The 14,096-nt window shown below is 49.8% G+C and overlaps 1 protein-coding gene across 1 annotated transcript; it reads left to right on the forward strand.

Annotated features, from left to right (window-relative positions):
• Positions 1-213: 213 nt before the first annotated feature.
• On the forward strand, positions 214-5,893 carry LOC112107972 (mast cell protease 3-like). Its single transcript, XM_024201919.1, has 5 exons — positions 214-271; positions 1,110-1,266; positions 1,496-1,631; positions 4,724-4,984; positions 5,744-5,893. Exons 1-5 carry the CDS (start codon positions 214-216, stop codon positions 5,891-5,893), a joined length of 762 nt encoding a protein of 253 aa, XP_024057687.1.
• The last annotated feature ends 8,203 nt before the right edge of the window (positions 5,894-14,096 follow it).

Consider the following 14,096-nt stretch of genomic DNA (forward strand, 5'->3'; position numbering starts at 1 on the left):
AAGGGTTGCTGTCTGCTAGCTCTGCAGGGTGGCTGGTGACTGCCTTACCCTAAGTGTGAACTCCTCCCTGGCAGGATCGAGAGGTTGCGGTTTGCTCTGAGCCAAACGTCACTTGGGGGAGCCCAGCCCCTCCCTCTCCTTTTCTCCTGGCCAGTCTGATAAGTGACTCCAGAGGCAGACGCATCCGTCTCCTTCCCCAGACTCCCTCTGAGGATGCTGCTGCTGCTGCTGTTCCCCATGGCCTTTTTCTTGCCCCCTGGGGCTCAGGCTGGTGAGTACAGGAGGGGATAGGCCACTCAGCCTAATAGGGAGCAGAGCCTGGTGCTATCGGAGCTGTCTGCAAACTCGGGCTCCTCCCCAGAGTCAGATGCTTCCATCAGTGAGTCCCCAGCACCCAGCGGGAGTGTTGTGGGGTCTGGGGGGCTATCAGTGTTTGCCCAGGGCCCAACTGGCGAGCCTCAGGGCTGAGGGGTCTGGGGGCAGTTATCAGTGTGTGTGTGCCCAGGACAAAGCTGAGGTGCCCCAGACCCGGTATTGGTGCCCAGGACCCAGCTGGGGGTCTGGGGGGTCTGGGAACAGATGGGCATGGAGCTAAAGGGGCAGGGGGGGGGGTTGATGCTACCGCAATAAATCCCCTGAAAGGGAGTTGGCACACAGAAACTCAATAAGGGCTGATGTGGACGGTCAACTCCTAGACAGGAAATGTAGAGCTGTGCAGCCTGTGTGGTTAGAACAGAGGGGGTTGGGAGCCGGGACTCCTGGGTTCTTTTTCCAATTCTACTGCACACTGCACCAGTTATCTGGAGTGAGTCACTTTTCCTCATTGTACCTGGATTTCCCAGTGTGTGAAATGGGGATGAGGATCCGTCCTGTGTCTGCGTAAACTCTCTGGAGCAGGGATTCTCACTCTGTTTCTCTGCAGTGCCTGGGCAGGATGGGGGTCTGATCTCAGTTGGTTTTTGCACAACACTCGGCACAACAGGGCCCTGATCTCGATGGGGTCTGTGCACGCTGAGGACAATTGAGGCCCTGATCTCAGTTAGCAGACGGGTACACCAGCTGGCTGGCTGGGGGCCTGAACTAACTCCTTCTCTTGGTATCTCTGCCAGGGGAGATCATTGGGGGACAGGAAGCCCGGCCTCACTCCAGACCCTACATGGCCTTTGTGAAAATAGAGAGAGAAGGAAAAGGAGGAAGCATGTGTGGAGGGTTCCTGATCCAGGACGACGTGGTGGTGACAGCAGCTCATTGTAACTGCAACCTGGGGTAAGAAATACAAGATCCCCTGTCCAGGAGCCAGCCACTCTCCTAACCTTGGGCCACATCAAAGCTGCCCCCCACCCAGTAGGGGAAAGGCCCTGGAGTGCTGGCTTCTGAACATTGACCTGAGTGCCAGGCAGCATCTACACACACCCACTTTAACACAGTTAGCGACCCATGACTGAATCCAGAATATTGTCCTGTCTGAGAACCTGCATCCCCTTGTATTTCACAGTAACATCTCTGTGTTGCTGGGGGCCCACAACTTTGCAATAGATGAACTGGGGAGGCAGAAGATTTGGGTACGTCGCCGAATCCCCCACCCTGAATTCAATGACGAGACATTTGAAAATGACATCATGCTGCTGCAGGTACCACCCCCATCTCACCCCTGACCCCACTGACCTCACACTGCTGCAGGTACTGCCCCCATCCCATCACCCCACTGTGATGGGTTCCTCCTGGGATGCCGCTTGAAACTAGGGATGTAAAAGGTTAACTGGTTAATCGGTTAACTAGTTAATCAGTTAACATTAGCATTAGGCTTACTGGATAACCAGACCTTAATCATTAACCCCTAGCAGCCCCTGTCATATTCGTCATATTCGGCAGGCTGGCCAGAAGGACTCCAGCCCCCTGGGCAGGTGGAGCCCAGGCCACAGTGGGTGGGCCAGACAGAAGACCTCAGCCCCGGCACGGTCCCAGCTGTGGGACCCCGACTGCGGCGGGCGGGTGGGCAGGACAGCAACCCCAATCTTGGCCAAGCCGGGTGGCTGGGCTTGAGCAGCCCCGGCCATGACAGGCCGGAGGGGTCCCAGCCACATTGAGTGGGACCCCAGCCAGCAGGCAGGACCCCAGCCCTCGCAGGCAGGTGGGACCCTGGCCGGCCCCCAGCCATGGCGGGTCAGAGCGATCCCCGGGCAGGGCGGGTGGGCTGGTGGGACCTCGGGCCAGTCGGGCTGGAGTGGCCCCAGCCCTGGCGAGCTGGCCGGCGGGACTCCGTCTGCAGTGGCCTGGGCGGGTTGGAGGAGCTCCGACCATGCCGGCAGGACCCAGCCCCACAGCTCCAGCAGGACCCCAGCCCGTTCATTGACTTAGGTTAATGGTTAACCGGTTAACCGATATAATTTTAATCATTTAACTGGTTAACTTTTCTAACTGATACTTTCATCCGTACTTCGAACTGGGTTACCACTGAGCCTTCCTGACCACCAGCCTGGGCTCCCTTTACACTGTACTGCTACAAGAGGCTCTCACGCCCCCTCCATCATAGATACTGGTAGGGACCCATCCAGCTGCAGCTTGACACCGATGCTGAGATCAGCCCCTGCATGGGAAGGGGGCCACTTTAGCAAAAAACCTTCAATGTGAGAGCCACCACCAAAGCCCCACCCAGCTCACTCCACCCCCTCCCTCCCTCTCCCCCACCCTCACTCACTTTCACTGGGCTGGGGCAGGGGTATGGGGTATGGGAGCAGGGTTCCAGGGTGGGGCCAGGGCTGAGGGCTTTGGGGTGCAGGAGGGAGCTTTGAGCTGGAGCCAAGAAGGTTGGAGTGCAGGAGCGGGCTCAGGGCTGGGGCAGTGTGTTAGGATGTAGGAGGGGATGTGGGCTTTGGCTGGGGCTGAGGGGTTCACAATGTGGGAGGGGGCTCTGGGTTGAGCTGGGGCAGGGGGTTGGGGTGGAGGAGGGGGAGGGTTCAAGCTCTGGAGGAAGTTTAGGTGCAGGAGGAAACTCCAGACTAGGGCACAGTGTTGGGGTGCAAGAGGGGGTATGGGGTGCTGGCTCTGGGGGGGGGGATGGGGTGCAGGATGGGGTATGAGGGGCTGGCTCCAGGAGGGGTATGGGGTACAGACTAAGTGCTGGGGCATGGGTTTGGGGTGCAGAAGGGGGTATGAGATGCTGGGGCCAGGAGGAGGCAGCACTTACTTCAGGGCCCCCCGGCCCAGCGCCACTTCCAGAAGGGGCCAATGCAACCCAGATGCCCCTCTCTGCAAAGCATCATCCCCGCAACTCCCACTGGCCACAGTTCCTCATTCCCGGCCAATGGGAGCTCGAGGGCGGTGCTTGCAGACAGGAGCAGCGTATGAGAACCTCTTCTCCCCCCAGCGGGGCCGCAGGGGGGTGCTGGCTGCTTCTGGGAGTGGCATGCGGCTGGGGCAGGCAGAGATCCTGCCAGTGCCTTAGCGGCAGCCCCACCCGCCAGAGATCAGGGAGCCACACAATGGGTCCATGGGAGCGGCCACTGGCTTGCAGGGCCTTGCAGTGAAGAACACCGATGTAAGCTCATGAAATCCACCCCCTCCCTCAATGTGGAGTGGCACATGCACAGCTTTCAGCCCCAAGTTATAATTTCCACACACAGACTGGTTTTAGACAAAACAAAACTAGTTTATAAAATACAAAAGATAGATTTTAGGTGATTATAAGGTATAGCAAACAGATCAAAGTAGATTACCTAGCAAATAAGACAAATACACAATCTAAGCTTAATATACTAAAGAAACTGGTTACAAGTAGCAAATTCCAACCCTAAATGTTGTTTTAGGCAGATTGCAGAGATTCTTGAAGGCCAGTTGCATTTGCCTGCAGCTTAAAACTTCAGATATTTCATTCACAGGCTACACAGCCTTCCAGCCTGAGCTCAGTCCTTCGGCCCTCATGCAGTCTATGTTTCTCAGATGTTTACAGCAGTCATCCTGGACGGGGATTCAGTGAAGAAAGAACCATGATTACGTCACTTCCCTACGTTCAATAAGTTTTACATATGGCGGGAATCCTTTGTCTTCCAGTGTGATTCCCACCCCTGGACAGTGGAAAAATACTGATATTATCATGGAGTCCAGTACCAGGTGGCTTGATCACATGATCCTGCAGCCATAACATAAAGACTCTTTGCAGTGTTCCCAGGAAGGCTTGCCTAGGAAGGCTCCCTGGTGAGAGATTAGCTTCTTCTAAGAATTTACCAGCCAGCAATCTAGACTGATTGCATTCTGTCTAATGGGTGTTCCCCAGGTGTAAACGCATTTGTAATAGGTGCATAGACAATATTTCTAACTTCAGATACAAAAATGATACATGCATACAAATATGATAATCATGTTTAGTAAATCATAACCTTTCCAATGATATTTCACATGCCTTATCTTGCACAAGATACTTCATAATTGTGCCATACTAATATCATAATATTACTATGAATAATATGGGGCATAATGCCACCCCCACCCCCAGTGAATTCCCACTGCTGCATGTACCACCCATATCCCATCACCTCACCCCCAGTGACCTCACACTGCTGCAGGTACCTCCCCCATCCCAGCACCAAGCTCTGAGTGGGCATCACAGATTTGCACAGTTCTCATAGGGATGCCCCACCCGGTCCCATCTAACCCCATCCCCCCATGACTGATCGATCCTCAAATAGGAGTTTGCTTTCCCTTCTCTCTCTCCCCTGCATCACAGCTGAGGAATAAGGCCAAGATGACCCAGACTGTGGGCACCATCTCCCTGTCCCAGGAGACGGTGAAGAAGGGGACAGTGTGCAGCGTGGCTGGCTGGGGCCAGACCAGTATGAAAACAAATGCCCAGCCCTCCCCAACCCTGCAAGAGGTGGAACTGATGGTCATGGGGAAATGTATGTGTCTGTCTCGGCCCTATCTGCACTATGTCCCGTCCAGAATGCTGTGCGTGGGGGACCCCCAGGAGAGGAAGGCACCATTCCTGGTGAGTGTGGGACAGGGACACGTGGTGCCCCAAGGTGCTGCTAGAACAGGAGACCGATAGGTCTCGGCAGAATGGGGAGAGTCAGGATCCATGGTGAGCCAGGCAGATCCTGAGAACCAGGAGTCAGAATTGGCCAGATCCTAGGAATCAGGAATGGAGGCTAGAAATCAGGGACAAGAACCAGGCAGATCTTTCAAATGAGGAATGTATCCTAATAATTTGGGAACTGGCTAGATCCCAGAAATCAGGGACAGAAATCATCTGATGTTCAACAGGTTCTAGAAATCAGGGACAAGAATCAACCACATCCTAGAAATCAGGGATGGATCTTAATAGTGAGAGATAGATCCCAGAAATCAGGGTTGGGAATCAGATGGATCCTAGGAGTCAGAGAGGGGAATTGCTGAATAAAGAACCCAGGCTTCGATCTGAGAAATCAGCAGAAAATACAGAAATCAAGGGCAGGAGTCAGCCAGATGCTGGATATCAAGATTCGGAATCAGGGGAGGGAACTGAGCAGGTTAAAGACATTGGGGATGGATTCTAGAAATCAGACACCGGAACTGGCCAGATCCTAGAAATCAGGTATGGGGCTGGCTGGCTCCCTGGGGTGGAAGCCCTAGGTGGGTCCTGGGAGTAACTTGATTGTGAGTCCCCAGGAAAGGGGATACAGAGCTGAATTTCAGGACCATGGATACAGAATGCAGCTGGCCCTTTGCTTGGTCATCGGTAACCCTGCACCTGGTGTTTGCTTTTCAGGGTGACTCCGGGGGCCCCCTTGTCTGTGATGGGAAGGCTACTGGCATTGTCTCCCATGGCACTGGTGACGGGTCAACTCCCAGTGTGTTTACCAAGCTCTCCAAATACGTATGCTGGATCAAGAAAACTCTGCGCAAGCTGAAGCCTTAGAGGGGAGTGTCCATCTCTAGTGTGAGTGGAGAGATAGATGGGTATTGCAGAGCGATGGCTGGCTGGCTGCCTATTGTAGATGGATGGATGGATGGATAGATGTGTAGCCAATGATTTTAGTTTTTTGCTCATTTCTTGTGTGATGTTATGATTAATAAACGTGTTATGCCGTACATAATCTTTCTATGCTCAGTAGAGTTAAGTTGTAGCATTATAGAAGTATAAGATTGATCAGTCGTCGAAGTGATAATTAGGTATTAGGTATCTAAATAAGGAGGTCTCAAACGCAAGGCCTACAGGCTGAGGCCTGTAAGATTTTAGCTTAGCCATATTAGGCCATAGGCTTAAGCAATGCTTGACATCAGTAAGTGACCAAAGAATGACCCTATGCCACAAGATAATGGGAAAAGATGTACCCATGGGGGATAAATTCACTGGTAAGGAAACTAAACAGGATTTGAATCAAGCAGTTTCTCATCCTGACAGATGGTACAAGCAGGTTACAGGTCCTCAATACACAGGCTGAGTCTCTTTTGCAGCCTGGGACCACCCTTACCCAGTTCAAAGTCTTTGTTTTTCAGACGTCTTTCCAGGTGTTTGGATGGTGGGGGGACGGCAAGCGACAATGTCACTTACCCTCTTTGATACATTCTTTCCAGCTTGCTGGAAAGGTCTATGCTGCAATGTGGGTCAGTCCACCCCCATGGCATACATGCCTTCTCAGAAAAACTTCTGTGATAGTGGCTTGTGTGTTGATGAGCCATTAACACCATCTGGCCAGTGACGGCTACTCCTTTGTTGTAACTGAAAGGCTCATTGTTCCCAACATCACAACATATTTCAGTAACTCGTACAGAAATATTTCATAACTTCACATACAATGACAGCACATACAATCCAACAGGATATTAATGTTCAACAGATCCAGACTTTTAAAATGATACCTTTCAAGGCACACTTTGAACAAAAGATATCATAATTACAAGCCAGTGGACATTATGTGAGTTCCAGGGTGCTATTCTGAGGTACAGAGTGTCACACCTCCCCCCTTCGTTTATTACAAGAGTGTTAGTAACTGAATAATGCGGAGGAAGTGGGCCCAAAGTCCTTTTTAGGTTTTGACCATGCAACTCCCAGGTCACTGCATCCCACTCACAGTTGTTCTCCTTGGTCAGTGCAGACCCAGAGTTCAGAGGTGAATCTGGCGAGAGGGTGGCAAGACATTGCATTTTGCGCTCAGTTGGCAAACCAGTTTTTAACCTGTTTCACATGGGCCACGTTGATGTTACAGTTTCTCAATCCGAAAGTCATGTGGCAGTTTGGCAAATGCCTTCTGTGTCAGGATCCCCGGGGTGCAACCTCGACTGTGGGACCACTGAGCCCTCTGTCCCACCAACCTAGGCTGCCTCTCACACTGTGATGCTGATGTCGAGCTACAAGCCTCTGGCAAGCACTGCACTGACACAGCCATCCACAGGCAGGGACACACCCAACTGAGGTACATGGATGCTCTCCCAGCCACTCATGAACTAACAAAAGGGAGGCTCCAGCCAATTCCCCCAGCTCCCCAGTCTTGCACCCTAAAACTGCACCATCTTGCACTGGTCAGAAGCCGGGCCAGGGTAAGCTCATTACCTAGTATGCCACTTTTTCAAATGAAAGTGGACGAGCACCAGCCTTTGTAACCTGAACAGATTTCCCCAGCACTTTAGACAAACTCACTGGTAAGGATAAAACATTAAAATAAGATTTTTAGCTACAGAAAGATAGTTTTTAAGTGCTTATAAGTAGCAAGTGCAGAGCTCAAAGTTGGTTCCTTAAGAAATAAAAATAAATTCACAGTCTGAGTTGTACAAATTAAATAGGATTTGAATCAAGCCATGTCACACCCTGACAGAGGGTACAAACAGGTCACAGATCTTCAATACACAGACTGGGACTCTTTTCCAGCCTAGGACCACCCGTCCCCCATTCAAAGTCTTTGTTTTCCAGACTTTCTTACAGGTGTTGAGATTGGGGCCTAGAGGCCAAGTCATGATGTCACTTCCTCTCTTTTATCCTTTATTTCCAGCGTGCTGGAAAGATCTTTGCTGTGATGTGGGTTAGTCGGCCCCCATGGTGTACGTGCCTTCTCCTAGAAGCCTCTGGGATAGTGGATTGGGTGTTGATGAGCCATTAACACCATCTGGCTATTAATGGCTACTCCTTTGTTGTAACTGAAAAGGCTCGCTGTGCGTGTTCCCAACTCACAACATATTTCAGTAACACATACAGAATACTTCATAACTCCACATACAACACTAGCACATATGTGACAAAGTGGATTTCTCCCCATTATTATATTGTATGTGAGACTATATGAGTCTTACTGTTATGCATGAATACTGTGAATGCCTCAGTTCCCCTGTGTATTGCACCAATGCCTAGGTGGTGGAAATAAGGGTGCGTGATTTTGCTAAGACCCTCAGGGGCAGGTGAGACGACTCCACCTCCCTGTACCTAAGTGATGGACAGTGCCCTTCGTAACCTGAGACACAGGAGGGGGATGCAACCAAGTGACACTTTACCTGGGAAGTGAGACAAGGACCAGGAGGAGAAGCAACGGGTGTGTTGAAGGTCGGGTCACTGGAAGCTGGGCAGTCTCCTGTTTGGGACTTAGAGAGGGGAGTCCAGGGTATCTGGCCTGGGGTCGCCCCAAGATGGACTTTGCTAAAAGTCACTGATTTCTGTGCTAACAAGCTCTGTTCTACGGTGTGTTCCTGTCGACTAACAAAACTTCTGTTTTACAACACTGGCTGAGAGTCACAACTGACTGCGGAGTTGGGGTGCAAGGCCCTCTGGCTTCCCCAGGGATCCTTTCCAGGTGGATCCACCAAGGGGCAGTGTGAGATGTGAACAGGGATGCTGAATGCTCCAAGATCAGACCAGGAAGGCTGTAGCCAAGGAGGCTTTTTGCCCTGGACAGCCTGCCCCGAGGGAGTCACACTACCCAGAGTCCTGGCTGGCTTCATACAGAGCAGTTCCAGAGCATCGGACCTGTGACTCCTTCGCAACATACAAATCAACAGAATATTAATGTTTAGCAGATCAATACTTAAAATGATACTTCACAAGGCACACTTTGTACAAAAATATCATAATTGTTGACAGTGGTGAATATGGAGGTTCCAGGTGCTACTTTGAAGTACAGAGTGTCACACGTCCCCACTTAGTTTACTGCAGGAGTGTTAGGCGCTGACTAATGTGGAGGAAGTGGGCCCCAGATCCTTTTCCGGTTTTGACCATGCAACTCCCAAGTGTTGCTAAACATTGTTGTGTTAACCACATGAGCTCTTGCAAACTTTGGTGTACCTTTTAACCCTTTGTGGATCAGTCTAGTGAGCTCAAAAGTTAGCCAGTGTGCCTTCTCTGGGTTACTAGCAACCATCTCTTTGTAAATATGCAACATTGCTAACCCTTCTTCTGTTCTAAGTGATGTTAACTCAGTGCATATATTAATGTTTTCTAAAGTGTAGGTATCTTGGCATTTAGACATCTATGTCCTTAGGTGACATGCCTCAGTTTCCCCTTCCACACAGCAGACCAGGTTTATTATGGTTTCTCTGCTGTGACAAGCTTCAAGCGTGTTTACAGGTGTTAGCTGAGAAGTAGCATTCCCAAAAGGTTTCTTAATACGTGGTGTGTTCTTATTTACCCCTCCTAGCATGTCCAAAAACTTATTAAAAAAATCATGCATGTTACACTGTTTCATAGGATTTATCATCAGTACTAAATTCTCTGTCATAAGGTTAACCATTAGCATCAAACTTCTTATCATGAGATATAACAATAACACTTAACACTTCACCGCAGGTAGGCGTTTCCAAGTATTTTTATCATATCACTCCTTCTGTTTACACAGTCTGGTTTGCTCAATCCCCATTGTGTCTACCAGCTCCCTCCTGAAACTTAGCAGGTGTTCAGTTACTGTTTTTGTTTTCCCTTAAGTGTGGGTGCTCAATCCAATGGTATTTTTGGGGCTCTGGTACAACAGGATCTGGTGAGGTCAGGATCTAGAGGGATTCTGCATATTGGAGCGCTCTCTGTGGAGCTGTCCCCCAACCCCAGGGTTTTGTATGTTCAAAAATACACCTCTTCTTTTGGGGTTACCCTGTTACTCCATTCCCAACACCGGGGCCTTCACCCACCTTTTTTCTTGTAGGGTTCCGATCTGTGCTCTCTGGTGAAGAGTGTCTACTTTTTGGTCAGATGCACCTTTTCTCAGCAGCTTTCCTTCAGCTGCTTTCTGTGGCTTACCAGCCCAGGGAAAGCCCTCTTGCCCTCTTCCAGCTGAGTCGCTTGCATTCTCAGAGACATCCATTTCTTCAGTAGAATCTGCATCCTGTCTCAAAGAGATACCATTAATTCCACAAGCATATCAGGCCCCATGTCCTGAATAACTGGGACCTGGATTGGGGTACCCTCTGTCACCCCTTTTTCCATCCCCGAGTGGTCAGCTGTGTGACTGCTCTACTCCGAGAGAGCAGTTACACAGTTCGCTCTCAAAACCTGGGTCATGGGCTGAGTGCCTGGATGTACAGATGCTGACTCAGCCATTCTGTCCTGGGCTTTCTCTCTCAAGTGACCAGTGAGGAGACCATCATGTACTCCCACTATTCCTTTCCCAGTTTCTTCCTCTGGGCCCCCCTTTAGGACACATCTCTCTATGCTCACCAGAGTGGGAACTATCCCTTGTTCAGGTGCAATGTGCTGGCAGCTAACAACCTGGACTCTTCTCTCACTGACAGGCACCCCATCCTGTTTGCTTCCTGAAGAAGTGTTGCCTTCAGCTGCAGTGCAGGAGCCGGTCTCAACCTCACCAACGCCGAGCATGATGCTTCCCCTCCTACAAAGGAATCAAAGAGACTCTCCCTCTTTCCCTCCTGGGACTTGCTCTTAAGTTCCCTCTAAACTCTGTGGGCATGCAGCGGGCTATAAAGGGCTGTGCAGCAGGAGCCTGGAGAGGAGAGAGGTGTTAGGGGTGGGGTGGGAACTGGGGAGGGGAGCAAGTTGGGGCATGCAGGACTGCTGTGGGCCTCTCCCTCAGCCTGTAGCTCACTACTGCGGGCAGGGAGAGGGGGCCCCTCCCCCAGAGCTCTGTGCTGCTGGAGGAGAGAGGGCTGGTGGGAGTTCTCTGGCTTCAGCCCCAGGGCAGCCTGTACCCCAAACTCTTCATCCCCACCCTCACCCCAGAGCCTGCACACCCAACCAGAGCCCTTACCCCCAACTCTCTGCCTTGCACGCTGAACCCCTCATCCCCGGCCCCCGAAGCCCTCGTCCATGCACCCCAACCCTCTGGCCCAGTCCTGAGCCCCCTCCCATACCTGAAACCCCTCATTCCCAATCCCGCCCCAGAGCCCTCACCCCCCAGCTGGAGCCCTCATCCCCCCACACCCCAACCCTCTTCCCCAGCCCTGAGTCCCCTCCCACACTCTGAACCTCTTGGTCCCACCCCATTAATTTTGTTATGTGCACCATTATGGATGTGATTTGTCACACATACCTCCATATTGGTGCACATAACAAGATTCAGTCTGCACATGAATGGGAAAAATTAGAGAGAACACTGCCTAGCATAATACTCCTTCTTGCTATGGGTAAACACCTGAACAACCTGAACTACGTGGAAAAAATCATTCCCAATAAGCGTGTCAATGGGAATATGGTCTACCATTCCCACTGTTGATACCCTTTCTAAACCATCAGTTTCTATGTGTAGTTTGGCTAAAGGCACAAGAAGCCTGTAGCCTCCTATTAATAAAAGCTCTGCCCTTTGTCCTGACAATATGTCACCTTGAATTACACTCTGCTTAACCACAGAAATTTCTGCACCTGAATCTTGACAACCTTTATGTGCTCCAGGCCAGGTTCCGCACAGGCTCATCCCACAAAAGCAATATGATAAATCTGTTGCCTGAGAGGTTTCTGCGTTGAGAACAGCAGAATTACCATGGCCTATTTGCTGCCTGCTTCTTCCCAGCACAGCGTTTATCCCTCAGGTGATCACTGGAATTACAGTGATAGCACATTTTGGGCTCTTCTGTTTTCACAGGAGATTTGGGATGGGGATTATAGGAATGGTTTGGAGGAAGTGAGTGTCTAGGTTCCAGCCACCCTCCTTTTTCCCAGGGGTAAAATGGGAACCCTGCTTCCCACTAGCTTTAAACCCCTCTCTCTGTGGTTTATTCTCAATAGATGCCTGTGTCTGCTCAAAGGCATCAGCTAGAGACACAGTCTCCTTTACATTTTAGTCCCACAGACACTGTTTCACATCATCTTTGCATATAGTTGGGAAATGCTCCTGAGCAACAAGGTCAAACATTTCTTCAAAGCTTCCAAACCCTTTCCTCTCGCCCTTTTACTCATCATGTCTTTCATCTTGTTTACATATTCCCCATTACTCATACCAGTGTGACACATTCACCCCCCCCAGGTGAAACCTGGAACTGGGGTTCCACTGAGCCCTCTGACTCACCAGCCTTGGCTTCCTCTCACACTGTGCTGCTGTGAGAAGCTGTAAACCGCTCCTGGTCCTATATTCCCATCAGCATTCACACAGGAGGGGACACACCCAGCTGCAGTTACATGCAGTCTCTGACCAGCCCCTTCACGAACCAACAATAGAAAGGCTACAGCAAGATACCCCCAGCTCTCCAGCCTAGGACCCCAGAGCTGTATTGTCCTGCCCTGGTCAAAAACCCGATCAGTATGAATTTATTACCCAGTTTGCCTCTCCCTCGATGTGCAGAGGAATATGCATATTTGTGTTAACCAAGGTGAGATATTTTCCCCCAGTTACTTCACTTAAAGTTACACTGGTTTAGAAAAAAACACAAACAAACAAAAAACCAAGTTTATTAACTATAAAAGATAGATTTTCAGTGATTATAAGTGACAGCAAACAGATTAAAGCAGATTACCTAGCAAATAGATAAAAATGACAAAACTAGACAAACTAAGCTTAACATACTAGAAGGATACTAGAAGGATAGGATTTGAATTAACAATTTCTCACCCTGACTAATGATACAAGCAGTCCACAAATTTCCATACACAGGCTAGAAATTTCTTTAGCCTGGGACCAGCACTTCCCCCAGGTCAGTCTTTGTTCTTCAGGTATTTCCAGGAGTGCTTTAGTGTTGTGTGGGGAGTGAGGCCACTTGATGATGTCACATCCCACCTTATGTAGGTGTGCCATATGGCGGGAACCCTTTATTCCAAAAACAGTTTCCAGCCCAGTTTGTGGAAAAATACAGGTACCCCAATGGAGTTCAGTATCATGTGGTTTGGTCACATGACCTTGCTGAGTCATAGCAGCCATTACTTACAGGCCAGCTGAACCGTTACAGGAAGACTATGCTTTCCACAGCCCATTGCCTTTGTTGATTTACCATTGGCACTGTCTAGCTTCAACGTTGTTGTACCTGAAAGGCTAGCTGTGGGTGTTTTCCAGACAGGGCCGGCTCCAGGCACCAGTGTAGCAAGCAGGTGCCTGGGGTGGCCAATGAAAAGGGGGGTGGCACGTCCAGCCGTTTGTCTGCAGTTCAGCAGCAGGGCCGTCACTCCCTCTCGGAGCGAAGGACCTGCCACCGAATTACCGCCGTAGAATGAAGCAGCAGAGCTGCCGCCGATCGCAATCGCGGCTTTTTTTTTTTTTTTCCTGCTTGGGGCGGCAAAAACGCTAGAGCCGGCCCTGTTTCCAGAGTAAGCACATTTGACATACTCATAGTCATAGTCAATATTCATAACTTCAGATACAAAAATTGATACACAAATAGACAAATACACAAATAGAATAATCATATTCAGCAAATCATAGCTTTTCCAATGACACCTGCAAGACATATCTTGTACAAAATGCATTATAATTATGTTATAATTATATCCTAATCATACAACTCTGAAGAATATGTGGTGCAGTGTCACAATCAGCACCCCTTGTAAGATTCCTAATTTCACTGTATTATGTTTCGGGGTAATCTGAAATCATTTAAAAACCATTTCTTTGAATTAAGAGTAATTTAAAGCAGCTTGAATTGCCATTTCATTGAATATATTGAGAGGTTTGCTAGTGACCCTTGCAACCAAAATAGGGATTTTCTTGTCCTCCGGAAAATGATTAATCACACACAGCCTCTCAAAGGTAACTATAACACCTTCACGA

This window comes from Terrapene carolina, unplaced genomic scaffold (genome assembly GCF_002925995.2).
Source record: "Terrapene carolina triunguis isolate 2854851 unplaced genomic scaffold, T_m_triunguis-2.0 Scaffold665, whole genome shotgun sequence".
In the NCBI taxonomy this organism is placed as follows: Eukaryota; Metazoa; Chordata; order Testudines; family Emydidae; genus Terrapene; species Terrapene triunguis.